The sequence below is a fragment of the Argopecten irradians genome, chromosome 13, assembly GCF_041381155.1.
Source record: "Argopecten irradians isolate NY chromosome 13, Ai_NY, whole genome shotgun sequence".
In the NCBI taxonomy this organism is placed as follows: domain Eukaryota; kingdom Metazoa; phylum Mollusca; class Bivalvia; order Pectinida; family Pectinidae; genus Argopecten; species Argopecten irradians.
The window spans coordinates 34038236-34051470 of record NC_091146.1 but is presented as its reverse complement, the minus strand read 5'-3'; the positions used below and the strand labels follow the sequence as shown (position 1 = coordinate 34051470).

General features: G+C 37.0%; 2 protein-coding genes across 2 annotated transcripts in view; both read right to left on the bottom strand.

Moving 5' to 3' along the window:
• The window catches only part of LOC138306379 (uncharacterized), a 481793-nt gene extending 477896 nt beyond the window's left edge, over positions 1-3897 (bottom strand). The window contains exons 1-3 of the mRNA XM_069246817.1: positions 3730-3897; positions 3071-3121; positions 1450-1479 (exon numbers count right to left, since the gene is read on the bottom strand). Of these exons, the coding sequence (XP_069102918.1) occupies positions 1450-1479; positions 3071-3121; positions 3730-3865 (217 nt within the window). The 5' untranslated portion in view covers positions 3866-3897. The remainder of the gene's footprint in view (positions 1-1449; positions 1480-3070; positions 3122-3729) is intronic.
• Positions 3891-5980, bottom strand: LOC138305839 (uncharacterized). The gene is made up of 3 exons (XM_069246103.1): positions 5523-5980; positions 4634-4747; positions 3891-3973 (listed from the first exon to the last, which is right to left on the bottom strand). Exons 1-3 carry the CDS (start codon positions 5656-5658, stop codon positions 3891-3893), a joined length of 333 nt encoding a protein of 110 aa, XP_069102204.1. The 5' UTR covers positions 5659-5980.
• Positions 5981-13235: the final 7255 nt, after the last annotated feature.

Here is a 13235-nt window from a genome sequence, read left to right as displayed (position 1 = left end):
CTTTATTCAATATGTTGAGTTTATTAACCTTTTTCTCATTCAAATACTTATCAAATATCTCAACAAATACAGGAACTTTCCACACATCTAGAGAGCCAATCACAGTAAGATAACGATACGTCTCCACACTCTCAAACTCTCGGAGCAAACGTTCACACAAATCATTGTAATGACCAGGTGATATGACAACCATGTCTGTAGATGTTTTTACAGTTGTTAGATAACTGAGTGCTTTTTTTGGACAATGTTTTATGTAGCCAACAGGTGTTTTCTTTCCATACAACAGAGCTACTGTGACATATATAGAATCATGATGAAATCTGTACACTTCCTCACCAGACCATTGTTTCTCCTTCCTTACCAAAAATCCTAATAGCTTATCTAAACTCTCTCTTACAAAATCTACTTTCTCCTCATACTCCCTTTTTGTCCTAACTTCACTATTAACCAGTTTAATCCTAAATGCTTGTTCTAACAGTGTTTTGTTTACTTTATCCCCATTTGGGTCAAGATCATTTACCTTTATTTCCCCATCATTGAGGAAGAGAAACAGAATGGCAGAACATTCTGGTAAATTTGACAGAGCTTGTATAAAAAATTTAACTGGTTTCTCGAAAAATTCTGCTCGTTTTTTCTGTAATTCAGCGGAATTATAGAAAAGCTGACAACATTGAGGGAATCCAATATGAGTTGCATAACCTACAATTTTTTCCTCTTCTTCCTCTGTCCATGTCAGATTTGTTGGCGTGTACATTGCTAATAGTTTTTGTTTTTCACCCTTGATTTTGTACTTATTTGAGCTCAGATCAATAATGTTGTCTTCCGTAAAAACTGTCCCTAGAGATTTTTCTTCCAAAACATTAAATATTTCATTTCGAATTGTGATAATCAGGATATTTGTCTGGTTTTGTTTATTGGCAAAAAGTGTTTCTACATTTTTCAGCCTCTTGTTCCACTCCTGCACTTCCGATCTACCAATATCTCTCTCACCAAATATGTCATCAATAATACAAACAAGATCAGAATGTGGAGCCAGTAACTTCAGATCCCTAATTTCATGAAGCTGAAGTGGTTTTCTACACTGCTCCTCCTCCAGTAGCCAATTTAAAAGTTGGAATGCGGTAGACGTTTTCCCGTCCCCCGTGTTCCCCTTGATCACTAAGACTCTGTTCATTCGGAGCTTCTCTTGAGCATCATGGTACGCTCTGGTCTGTATGAATTTTTTGTCTTTTTCTGTCTTGACCCTATTAACAGTTGTGTCTAATAATACAAAAAGACAAAACAGCTGATAAAAGTTAGTGTGTTACTGAAATTGTCATAATATGAAATCATAGTAATGAGTCGAGAAACATTTTTATTACTGTAAAAATAGTTTATATCTTTAAATCTTCAGTCTGTACATTTACTATCATATTGTAAATACAAATGTGTATAGTTGAGAAGACTCACCTATTTGGGGTAAAAGGTCGGAATGGATATCTGTGAAATTAAAAAAAAATTTACTTAAGTATAATTCAGTTATATAACAAATATCAGAAACCTTAAATAAACATACCTGTCTAAATACAAACTTATTTTTTTCATACATGTAATATTGTACTGAAATACCAGAGGGATCTTGGTGCCCACCAAAGAATGATCTATGTCTGACAAACAAAAGAGGGATCTTTTTCCTGCTTTTCAAACTTTTCATACAGCTGTATATATTACTACATATGAAATTTGAGAAAGATCCTTTGAGTACTTTCTGAGTAACAAACTTCAATTATCAAAATTCAAGATGGCTACCTGTCGGCCATCTTTTGACTGATCAGTCCGAAAATGCAATATCACAAAAACGGTCCTAGGGGAACTTACATATAAAATTTGAGACAGATCACTTCAGTACTTTCTGAGCAATAGTGGTATCGAGCTACAACTATCAAAATCCAAAATGGTGGCCTATCGGCCATCTTGTTCATCAATCAGTCCAACAATATGCACAACTAGACCCCTAGGGGAACCTGCAAATGCAATTTGAGACAGATCCCTTCAGTACTTTCTGAGAAATAGTGGTAACAAACTTCATTGTCAAAATCCAAGATAGCTTCCTGTCGGCCATCTTGTTCACCGATCGGTTCCAAAATGCAATATCCATAACCAGGGACCTAGGGGACCATGCACATAAAATGTGAGACAGATCCCTTCAATACTTTTTGAGAAATAGTGGTAACAATCTTCAATTGTCAAAATCCAAGATGGCGTCCTGTCGGCCATCTTGTTGACCGATTGGTCCCAAAATGTAATATGCACAACAAGACACTAGAGAAACTTACATGTAAAATTTAAGAGAGATCCCTCTAGTACTTTCTGAGAAATAGCGGTAACAAACTTCATTGTCAAAATCCAAGATGGCTTCCTGTCGGCCATCTTGTAAACTGATCGGTAACAAAATGCAATATGCATAACCAGGGACCTAGGGGAGAATGCACATGAAATTTGAGACAGATCCCTTCAGTACTTTTTGAGAAATAGTGGTAACAAACTTCAATTGTCAAAATCCAAGATGGCGACCTGTCGGCCATCTTGTTAATCGATTGGTCCCAAAATGCAATACGCACAACAAGACTCCTAGGGGAATCTACATGTAAAATTTGAGTGAGATCCCTTCAGTACTTTCTGAGAAATAGCGGTAACAAACTTCATTGTCAAAATCCAAGATGGCTTCCAGTCGGCCATCTTGTAAAGTGATCGGTACCAAAATGCAATATGCACAACTAGGGCCCTAATGAAATTTGAGAAAGACCCTTTCAGTACTTTCTGAGAAATAGCAGTAACAAAATTGTTAACGGACGGAAGGACGGACGGACGGACGGACCACGGACCACGGACCACGGACCACGGATTACTGCCAATATTTCTTTATTGCAATATCTTGCTACATAACTAGTTACATATTTATTAAACTGGATTCTGCAATATGATAGTCTTGTACTGGCAAAATGATAGCCACATTAAATTAGCTACTAGTTAATAACTAGCATGCTCAATATTGCTTTATTTTATCCTACTTTTCACCTGTAAAACTTACTTTGGGATCGACTTGAGTTGGCTGCAGAACGATCCCCGACAGGAGGACCACCTAGAAAACAAGATATGTATGATAATTACATTGTATTATGATTACTGGTATTGTTATGAGGATGGTGAATCAATGCATCATTCCATAGTTTAGATTCTTCAAGGGCAATATAACACCATAGCGACCACATCGAAGGTCCTTAATTTTAACATTAGATATGTTTTTATTTGACAAATGTCAAAGGGGTTATATGATGTGCATGCTGATTACAAGAAGAATGATGCATAGTACCTGGTTATGCCAAATCACATCAAGTCAATATGATATACCGTTACTGTATATCAAACTACTGTATATCAAAAGGATCATTTTCTAAGAAGCAGCGATAACAAGTTTCAAGTACAGGTATTAAATTCCGAGATGGCTGACTGTCGATCATCTTGTTGCCTATCAGACAATGCCTCACTACAATATGTCTTGTAATTAGGGATCAAAGGAAGCTAAGTGTACATATAAAATTTGAAGCTCATGTCCCTAAATACTTTCTGAGAAAAAGCGGTGACAAGAATTGATTACAGACCGAGAGCACAGACCACAGACCAAAAGCAATTTAAATAGTAAACCATCCAATGATAAACAATTCAATGCTACATAATTTTCATACAAACCTGGGGGTAAAACTGTTTGTTTCCCAATGGAAAGATTTTCAGCATGTCTTACTTTCATAGTCTCAATGTTAAACTCATCTTTATATTCCCTGAGATCATTGTAGTTGATGGTAGACTGAAACATGTAATAAATCATAATTAGATTGATATACACTGGGATATCAAATGTTGCTGTTTATACTGATTTCAATTACTTTGGAGTGACCCGAGCTTGCTGCAGAGGGATCTGCGACAGGAGGACCACCTAGAAAACAAGAAACATAATATGATTTTCAGATTCCTAACATTTCAGTACATGAACATGTTTTGTATGTAGACCAACCAATATTATTATTTCATAAATTACAGTATGGACCTAAATAATGGCAAAGTGCAAAGCCTTATATTCTTATTTTAGATTTCTTTAAGGGCGACATACCACAACAGCGACAAATTGCATGTTCTTAATCTTATATATTTTGGCAATTAAGTGTCAAACAGATTATCTAATGTGCATTTTATTCAGTACAAAAAATTATATGACCCATACTGATCTTCACCTGTTATTACATTGACCTTAATCTATTGTTAGTAACAGTGACGTTTGGCCTTTTGACCCCAACATCAATCCCAAGATGTGTTACCTCATAAGCTACCATTGCATGGAGTTTCAACAAAATTCATTAAAACATTAAATTCTGAAGTTATCATCTGGAAACCATCATCAGACAGACAGATTGACGGACGGAACAGACATGGACAGACAGACAGACTGGCACTAACACTATAGTTCTCTCAGTTTCATCGGCAGAGGACTAACAATTAAATTAAACATTCAATAACATTTTCTGTGTGAATTCAACATTTTATACTGCAACATTCCGATAGCATTCAATGCTACATTGTACACACTTTACATACAAACCTTGGGGTAAAACTGTTTGTTTTCCGATGGACAGATTTTCAGCATATTTCACTTTCATAGTCTCAACATTAATCTCATCTTTATATTCCCTGTTGTCGATGTAATTGATGGTGACTGAAACACGTAAGAAATAAGAATTGGATTGATATACACTGTAGGATCAATGTTAATGTTACCTGACTCTCTGTGTAAATGTCGTAATTTCGATCAAATTGCTTGAAAATCGTTACAAATTTACAAATCTAGTTTGACTGATGACTGAAGATGAAACTTTTGCATTTGCTTAATTGTTGACGTCATAATTAATTGCGCCTGAATCATATTCTTTCAAAAAAAATATCTTTCTCGCAAGAAGCTATGATAAGTTATGTAGATTTACGTTTTAGGCAAGAGGTTGTTTCATGTCAGTCAATAGTCACAATGCTTTCCTCTCGGTGTTGGGACCAACCCAATAATCATTTCATCAGGTTGGTCCAAACATCTCATAAAAAGAGTAATAACTGTTGACTGATAAGGCATGAAACAATTGTATACTGTGACTAATGATTGACAAACTAACTTCCTGACTTAGGGAACCAGGGTCCATGAATTGTATCGGAATCATGTACATAATATTTGCCTAGGTAGTGAACTCAGGATTTCAATGTTTGGCTTGTAACTTTGACGATAAGGTAATTAAATCATATGTAACAACATATCATAGTGCATGCCAGATGTACGGCTAATTAAATTCCATAAATATTTTCATCCATTTCATATTATTTTCTTAGGGATATAGAAAAATATTTAATAAGTTTTTATACTTTAATATGAAAACCAAATTGACACCAAACCAAACAGATTTTGAGATTTTATGCACATATAATCTACACTGAAAATAATATCATACGTTGATTGCAATTGCCAGTTGTTGGGTTAGCCACTGCTCCACAAAAGATTTCCGGGTTGGCTATTGTTCCTGTATTTTCGCTTGATGCACTACTTTTGGTCTCACCAGGGACGGCAACAGAGATGAAAGACTCCATCAGCTGACTGACTCTCTCGGCTCCAACTGGGTTGATGTTACTATCTGCAATGTTATGGAAACAAGATCGAATGATCAGAACAAAATCTTTGTTTCAAAAGAATATTTTTTTTGGGTCAGATTATATATTAAAATGAACAAGAGGCTCAAGAGTCTTATCGGTCATCTGTTTTAAAGATGGAGGCTGTGGTGGCCATCTTGGATTTCGGGTTAACCCGAAAAATAACAACACTTGGTCAGGACCATGTCAGCTTTATTTTTAGTTCAAGAATCAGCCAAATCGCACCAGTAGAACTTAAGAACTTTCAAAATGTGTTTTCAAGATAAGCGGCTGTGGCAGTCATCTTGGATTTCGGATCGACCAGAAAAATGACAACACTATGTTGGAACCATGTCAGGATCATTTCAGGCAAGTTTCAGCCAAATCGCACAGGTACAACCGTAGGAGAAGTTCAAAATGTGTTTTCAAGTTGGCGGCTGTAGCGGCCATCTTGGATTTTGAACTGACCCAAAAAATAACAACACTTTGTCGGGACCATGTTAGGATCATTTCAGGCAAGTTTTAGTCAATTTGTATCGGCAGAACTTGAGAAGAAGTTCAAAATTTGAAAAGTTAACGCACGGCGGACGCGCACGACTACGGACGAAACATGGCGACTATAGGTAATCCTGACCCTTCGGATCAGATGACCTAATAAACATGGACAATTATTGCTCCAACTTTCACAAAATGATCACACAGATTGCATACATCTCAATCAGAAAATGTATTATAATCTCACTATCAAGTCTCTGCTGATTCAAAGTCTTTAGTGATCAAGGCTTTAATGATGAAGTCTTTAGTGATCAAATCTCTGCTGATCAAGTTCATTGGTGATCAAGTCTGCTGAAAGATCAAGTTTACTGATCACGTCTCTACTGGTCATTTTTCTACTGATATTTAATCAAAAGTCTCTGCTGATCAAGTCTCTACAAATCAAGTCTACTGATTAAGTCTCTCCTGATGAAGTCTCTGCTGATCAAGTCTCTACTGATCAAGTCTCAGCTGATCAAGTATCATCTGGACAAGTCTCTGCTGAGTGAGCAAGTCTCTGCTGATCAATTCTCTGCAGATCAAGTCACTATGATCAAGTCTCAGCTGATCACTTTTATCTGATGAAGTCTGCTAAGTGATAAAAACCTACTGATCATGTCTCTACTGGTCATTTTTCTACTGATTTCTGATAAAAAGTCTCTGCTGATCCAGTCACTACTGATCAAGTCTCAGCTGATCAAGTCTGCTGAGTGATAAAATCTACTGATCATGTCTCTACTGGTCATTTTTCTACTGATATTTAATCAAAAGTCTCTGGTGATCCAGCCTCTACGGATCAAGTCTGCTGATCAAGTCTCTGCTGAGTGCTCAAGTCTACTGATCCAGTGTCTCTGATTAAGTCTCTGATGATCAAGTCTCAGCTGATCAAGTATCATCTGGATAAGTCTCTGCTGAATGATCAAGTCTCTGCTGATCAAGTCTCTGCTGATCAAGTCACTACTGATCAAGTCTCAGAGCTGATCAAGTCTGCTGAGTGATAAAAATCTACGGATCAAGTCTCTACTGGTCATTTTTTCTACTGATTTCTGATAAAAAGTCTCTACTGATCAATTATCTGCTGATGAAGTCTCTGCTGATCAAGTCTCCACTGATCAAGTATCTTCTAGACAAGTCTCTGCTGAGTGATCAAGTCTATGGATCAAGTCAATGCTGATCAAGTCAATGCTTATTAAGTCTCAGCTGATCATAAGTCAAATGCTGATCAAGTCTCTGCTGATCAAAGTCTATGCTGATCAAGTCTCTACTGATCAAGTCTCAGCTGATCAAGTCTGCTGCGTCAGTCTGCTGAGTGATACAATCTACTGATCAAGTCTCTATTGGTCATTTATATACTGATTCTCTGATCAAGTCTCTGCTGACCAAGTAGCATCTGGTCAAGGTCTCTGCTGAGTGATCAAGTCTCTGGTGATCATGTCTCTGTTGATCAAGTTTCTGCTGAGTGATCAAGTCATGGATAAAGTCTCTGCTGATAAAGTCTCGGCTTTCAAGTCAATGCTGGATCAGGTTTCTGCTGATCAAGTTTTGCTTAGTGATCCAAGTCTACGGATAAGTCAAAGTGTGAATCTCAATGCTGATTAAGTCTCAGCTTGTTCACAAGTTTCAATGCTGATCCAAGCCTGCTGATTGTCTAATTTACTAATAATGTCTACTGCGTCATTTTTATACTGATCTAAAGTTCTTGATCCAAGGTCTCTAACGGATCAAGATCTCTCCTGATGAAGGCCCCCCCCCTGTTGAATCAAGTCTCTGCTGATAATAGGAGGCTATGCTGATCAAGTCTCTACTGTCAAGTCTCAGCTGATCAAGTATCATGCTGGAAAAGTCTCTGCTGAGTGATCAAGTCACTACTGATCAAGTCTGTATGATCAAGTCTCAGCTGACTCGAGTCACTACTGATAAAGTTTCAGAATGATCAAGGTCTACCTAATCCATCATGTTACTAATCAAGGTCTGCTGAGTGATTCAATCTACATGATCAGGTCTCACTAATGGTTAATTTTCTCTATGCATCTCTGATCAATCTCTGCTGACCATGTTAGCATTCTGGTCAACAATGGCTCAGCTGAGTAATCTAAGTCTATGGATCAATTCTCTACTTATCAAGTCTCTGCTGATCATATTCTTTACTGATCAAAAGGATCAAATTTTGACAAAGGCAATTGGTGATCTATTCAAAATATACTAGTTCTGTCTAAGACCACTTGGACTCATCGCATCCAGTATTAAGTACTTCTTTTTGTTCTTTTCAGACTCAAAATGAATATATTTTCAATATAACATGCTATGTATTTGAAATGAATTTCCCAAACTCTGGAACGCTAACTGGTATCTTCACACTTGACGAGCTTCAAAATGAGAATGACACGTGAAAAAGACGGGTATAAGCTCTATCTGTCGACAAATTTTCCTACACAATCTAGAGAAGTTTTTCTTATTACGATTTACTGTAGGTTATCTTAATTATACATCTCTGACGTGTATATATGTCAGCTAAGTGTCCAAGAATTATCTGCCATAATAATATTTTCATTTGATTTTGTAGGGTTTTTTTTTTTTAGTGTTTGCATTTTCTCGAATATGTAGCAATTTCACACAGAAAATTATAATCTACTGATCAAGATTTTTGTCTGATGGTGTTACATTTTTATCTGGCTGATCAAGTCTCTAGGATTGATTTATTTTCCATAGCATAAGGTCTTTTGTACTGTAAGTATGCTAAAGTCACACTGATTTGATTCAAGATTCCTGCTCATTCCGCTGTAGTTATCAAGTCTACTAACAGTTAAATCAATCATGTGTGTATATCAAATCATTAATTTTCCCAGTCTGCTGAAATCTAATGATATATGATTATATCCATTAATAATACAGATCAATGTCTCTAACCTTGGTATAGGGTTTGTGTCCCGATAATATATATAATTTCTAATGTGCAAGGACAGTGATTTGCATGCCATATCCACTCAATTACCTAGCGTCGGACAGGTAAGTATGTAGGATGGTTATAATCGACAATGCTTAAAACAATATAGCTGGACACTGCCAATCCTGTTTTTACCCTTTTCACACCATATCTTGGCTGTAACTGATCAATAGTGTTATATAATTCCATAATTTCCAACCAGGAATAGGAATAATCAAAGCTATATTTGTTAATTCTTTTTCAATGAATGGCGGACAGTGGTGCCGGAGCACAATTTTACCGGACAAATAATGGAAATGGACAGGTTGGGACAGGCGGACAAATAATTATTACTTTATGAAACAACAAGAACTGTGGTTAAAGTTCTTACAAATTATTATAGATTGATCTTACAAATTAGATTAATGTCAGCCAATTAGATGAAGAAAGAATCATAAATTATAAAATTTTGCGCTAGATACAAATGCATTATCTTACGCTGCCAGTTTCAGGATTAGTCCTCTTATGTATTGTTTCTTCTCTTCTCCTCAATTAAGAGCCATCACAAACAGATTTTATCAACTTTTATCTAATTGTTCTGTGAATATACTTTCTTTGGTGTCCGATAGCTGATGTTTTTCGTTTTTTCTTGTGGCTTCCACTTTATCAAATTGCTTCTTGAAACAGTCTTTTTTTGTCGTGTTGAATTTTAAGGTCTTTTGGTGCTGAGCGCGCGGGGTGGGACAAGGGGGGGGGACCAAGGGGGGACGAGGGGGGCCCGGGGGGACAGGGGGGGGGGCAGGACAGGGTGGGGGGGGGGACAGCGGGGAAATCTGTAAAACTTGATCTTTCATTTGGACTGAAAGTTCATCTTCCACCAGGTGTTCTACTCAAAATGATCGACAAGATAGATTGGATCGTCTTTCGATTGTGAAAATTAAAACTTCACCTCCTTGATTATCTTCTAGGTCTTGGCCTCTCTCGGCATTCTTGGCTGACCTATTTTGGAATGTTGAATTTAATTTCCTGGGAAACAGAAATAACACCTTTAACCGAAATTATTGTTATACACAGTAAAGTTTAAGTTTGTTAGGTTACAATCTTGATTAATATCCTGTTTTGAAGTTTTTGTATAACCAGTCCGGGTCGTGTAGTGGTTAAGCCATTTGTTCTTTCTCCTAAACAGGCCAGGAATTTGATCCTCAGCAGGGACGGTGAATAGGTCAGAGTCGAGACTCTAAAGGGCCACCTACAAATCAAAACGAAGTGATTCACTTAAAATTTGTTATTGTCTGACGATTATTCGATGATATTAGATGTATAACTATTTGATTTTTTTTTTTATTGCAGTTTTGTTTTAATCCATGACGAAAAGATGTTTGCACAACTGTGTGTATTCTTCTTTTTTTTCCCAAGTCTTATATTGCTAATTTACGCATATTAAAACCTACATGTCCGAGCTAATATTAGATCATTTGTACTTATACTTTGTAATGCTCAACTGCTATGTCAATATAATCAAGGTGAATCCTTGATTGACTTGAATCAAAACAATCCAATTTTCTTCCAAGTTTCATCGATTATAACAAACACTTATACATATATGCATTATGGTCTACGATGAACTTCATATGCAACAGTTGAGAAGAGGTTTTTTGAAATTTTAACCAATTTTAGCCATTTTGGCCCCTTCCACAGCCTCCTGGGAGGTGGGGGCCCTATAATTCACAATTGTGTTTGGGCTGATGCTTTAGAAGGGTTTTTTTTTTGCAAAATTTCATTGAATTTGTTTCAGCAGTTTTGGATCCACCCGAAAAACACACTTTATCCATCCGCTTTCACTTTCACTAAGTATCCGTTCCAGCGTGTTGAGGGGGTGTAACAATACTTCACACTATCGATATATTTGTGATTTTATGCCTCTCAAATTGATCAAATCGATGGCATATTCAATAAGCCGATAACAATCGCTGATAGAATGCCAATCAAGCTATCGATAGTTTCAATTGTAATCTAGTCGCGACATTTTTTTTGTTCTGTAGCTTGGACTAAAATGATTTACACACAGAGGTTTTTGATAGAGTTATAGACTACTCATATAGTTGTTTAAAATTCACAGGTGCAAATTTTCGTGATTTATTGTTTGGACTTTTATTTGCAAGGATTTATTTTAGTGAATTATAATTGTAGCCTTTGAAAGTGTTTTCATTCATACAACAGACTGTTAACATACAATATATTATGTAAAACTACCATTTTTGACAAATTTCGCAAGGCAAACATTTTTTTCACGGGACTTTAGATGAAACCATGAAGAGGGCGAAATGAAAACCCCATGAATATTATCAACTACAGTAACAATCACAATATAATGTCACTTTTCCCATGTTATATAAGAGATTTAAATAGTAGAGATAAGAAGGTACCCCATAGCCTTACTTAATGACGCCCGCAGTGGAAGCTAATCCCAGAGTGCATCGCATGTATAAAATCTCACAGCCGAGTACACGCCATATTGAACTGAGGTCACTGAATGTTACGCTTCTTCCGATAAGCGATCTAGGTATATTTATACAGGAGATGAACATGCTAATCCAAACAAACAAGAGGCCCAGAGGGCCTGTATACACTCACCTGTTTTTTTTAGTATTTATCAAAAAGACTCGGATGAGAAAAATTAGCAAAATTGACTCAAAAAGTTTGATTTTGAATCACAACCATAAATGATCAGGCTATCCAATACATAGCTTCAGTAAAAAAAATATATATATAAGGATTAAAAGCCTAATTGACCTTTTTGACCCCGCAATTTATTTTCTAAGGCCCCGGGGGTCAGCCCTATCATTTGTATAATTTCTAAATCCCAACCCTATAAGGATGCTACCATTCCATTATGAGTGCTCTTCCATGCTTAGTTTAGCAGAGAAGACGTTTTATATGGAAACAGCCAAATTGACCCCTTTTGACCCCACCCTTCAGGCCCCCAGGGGGGGGGGGGGCCATCATTTCAAAAATTTTGAATCCTTACCCTACATGGATGTTACCATTGCATTATGAGCGAATACCATGTTTAGTTGCAGAGAATCATAAGTCATTTGATATAATGAAAAATAGCCAAATTATCACTTTTGACCCCGCCACTCAATTTTGGGGGTCTGACCAGCCCTATTAAATTGCACAATTTTTGATCCCCATGAGTATAAGGATGTTTACCAGGTTTGAATCCCAACTCTATAAGTATAATGTTACCATTGCATTATGAGCGTGATACCATTTTAAATTGCACAGAAGAAGTCAATTATATGGAAATAGCCTTTTGACCCCCTTTTAACCAGGACCCCGCCCCTGAGGCCCCCAGGGGGTCAGCCCTATCATTTGTACAATTTTGAATCCCCACCCTATATAACGTTCATAGTGATTGAATGCACCATTGCATTATGAGTGCTATCTCATGCTTAGTTTCAGAAAAGCAGTTGTTATATATGAAAATAGCCAAAGTTGATCCCTTTTGACCCAGTTTTTGCCCCTCAAAAATCCATGGGGGTCAGCCCCTTCATTTGTACAATTTTGAATCCTGACCCCTATAGACGTTGCTACCATTGCATTTATGAGTGCTAATATCTACATGCTTAGTTTCAGAAAAGAAGATTGTTTATATGGAAATAGCCAAATTGATACCCCTTTTGACCCCCCGCCCCTCAGATCAATAGGGGGGTCAGCACCTTCATTTGTACAATTTTGAATCCCCACTCTATAAGGATGCTACCATTGCAATTATATACTTATAAGGTATATCTCATATGCATTTTGGTTTCAGAGAATAAATTGTTTGAGAGGTTATGAAAAATAACCAAATTGACCCCTTTTGACCACGCCCCTCAGGCCCCCATGGGGGTCAGCCCCATCATTTGTACAATTTTGAAACCCTATTCCCTATAAGGATGTATTACTATTGTATTATGGGTGCTATCCCAAGCTTGGTTTCAGAGAAGTAGAAGTTGTTTAATATGGAAATAGCCAAATTGACCCCTTTTGACCCGCCCCTCAGGCCTCCTGGGGGTCAGCCCCATATCATTTGTAC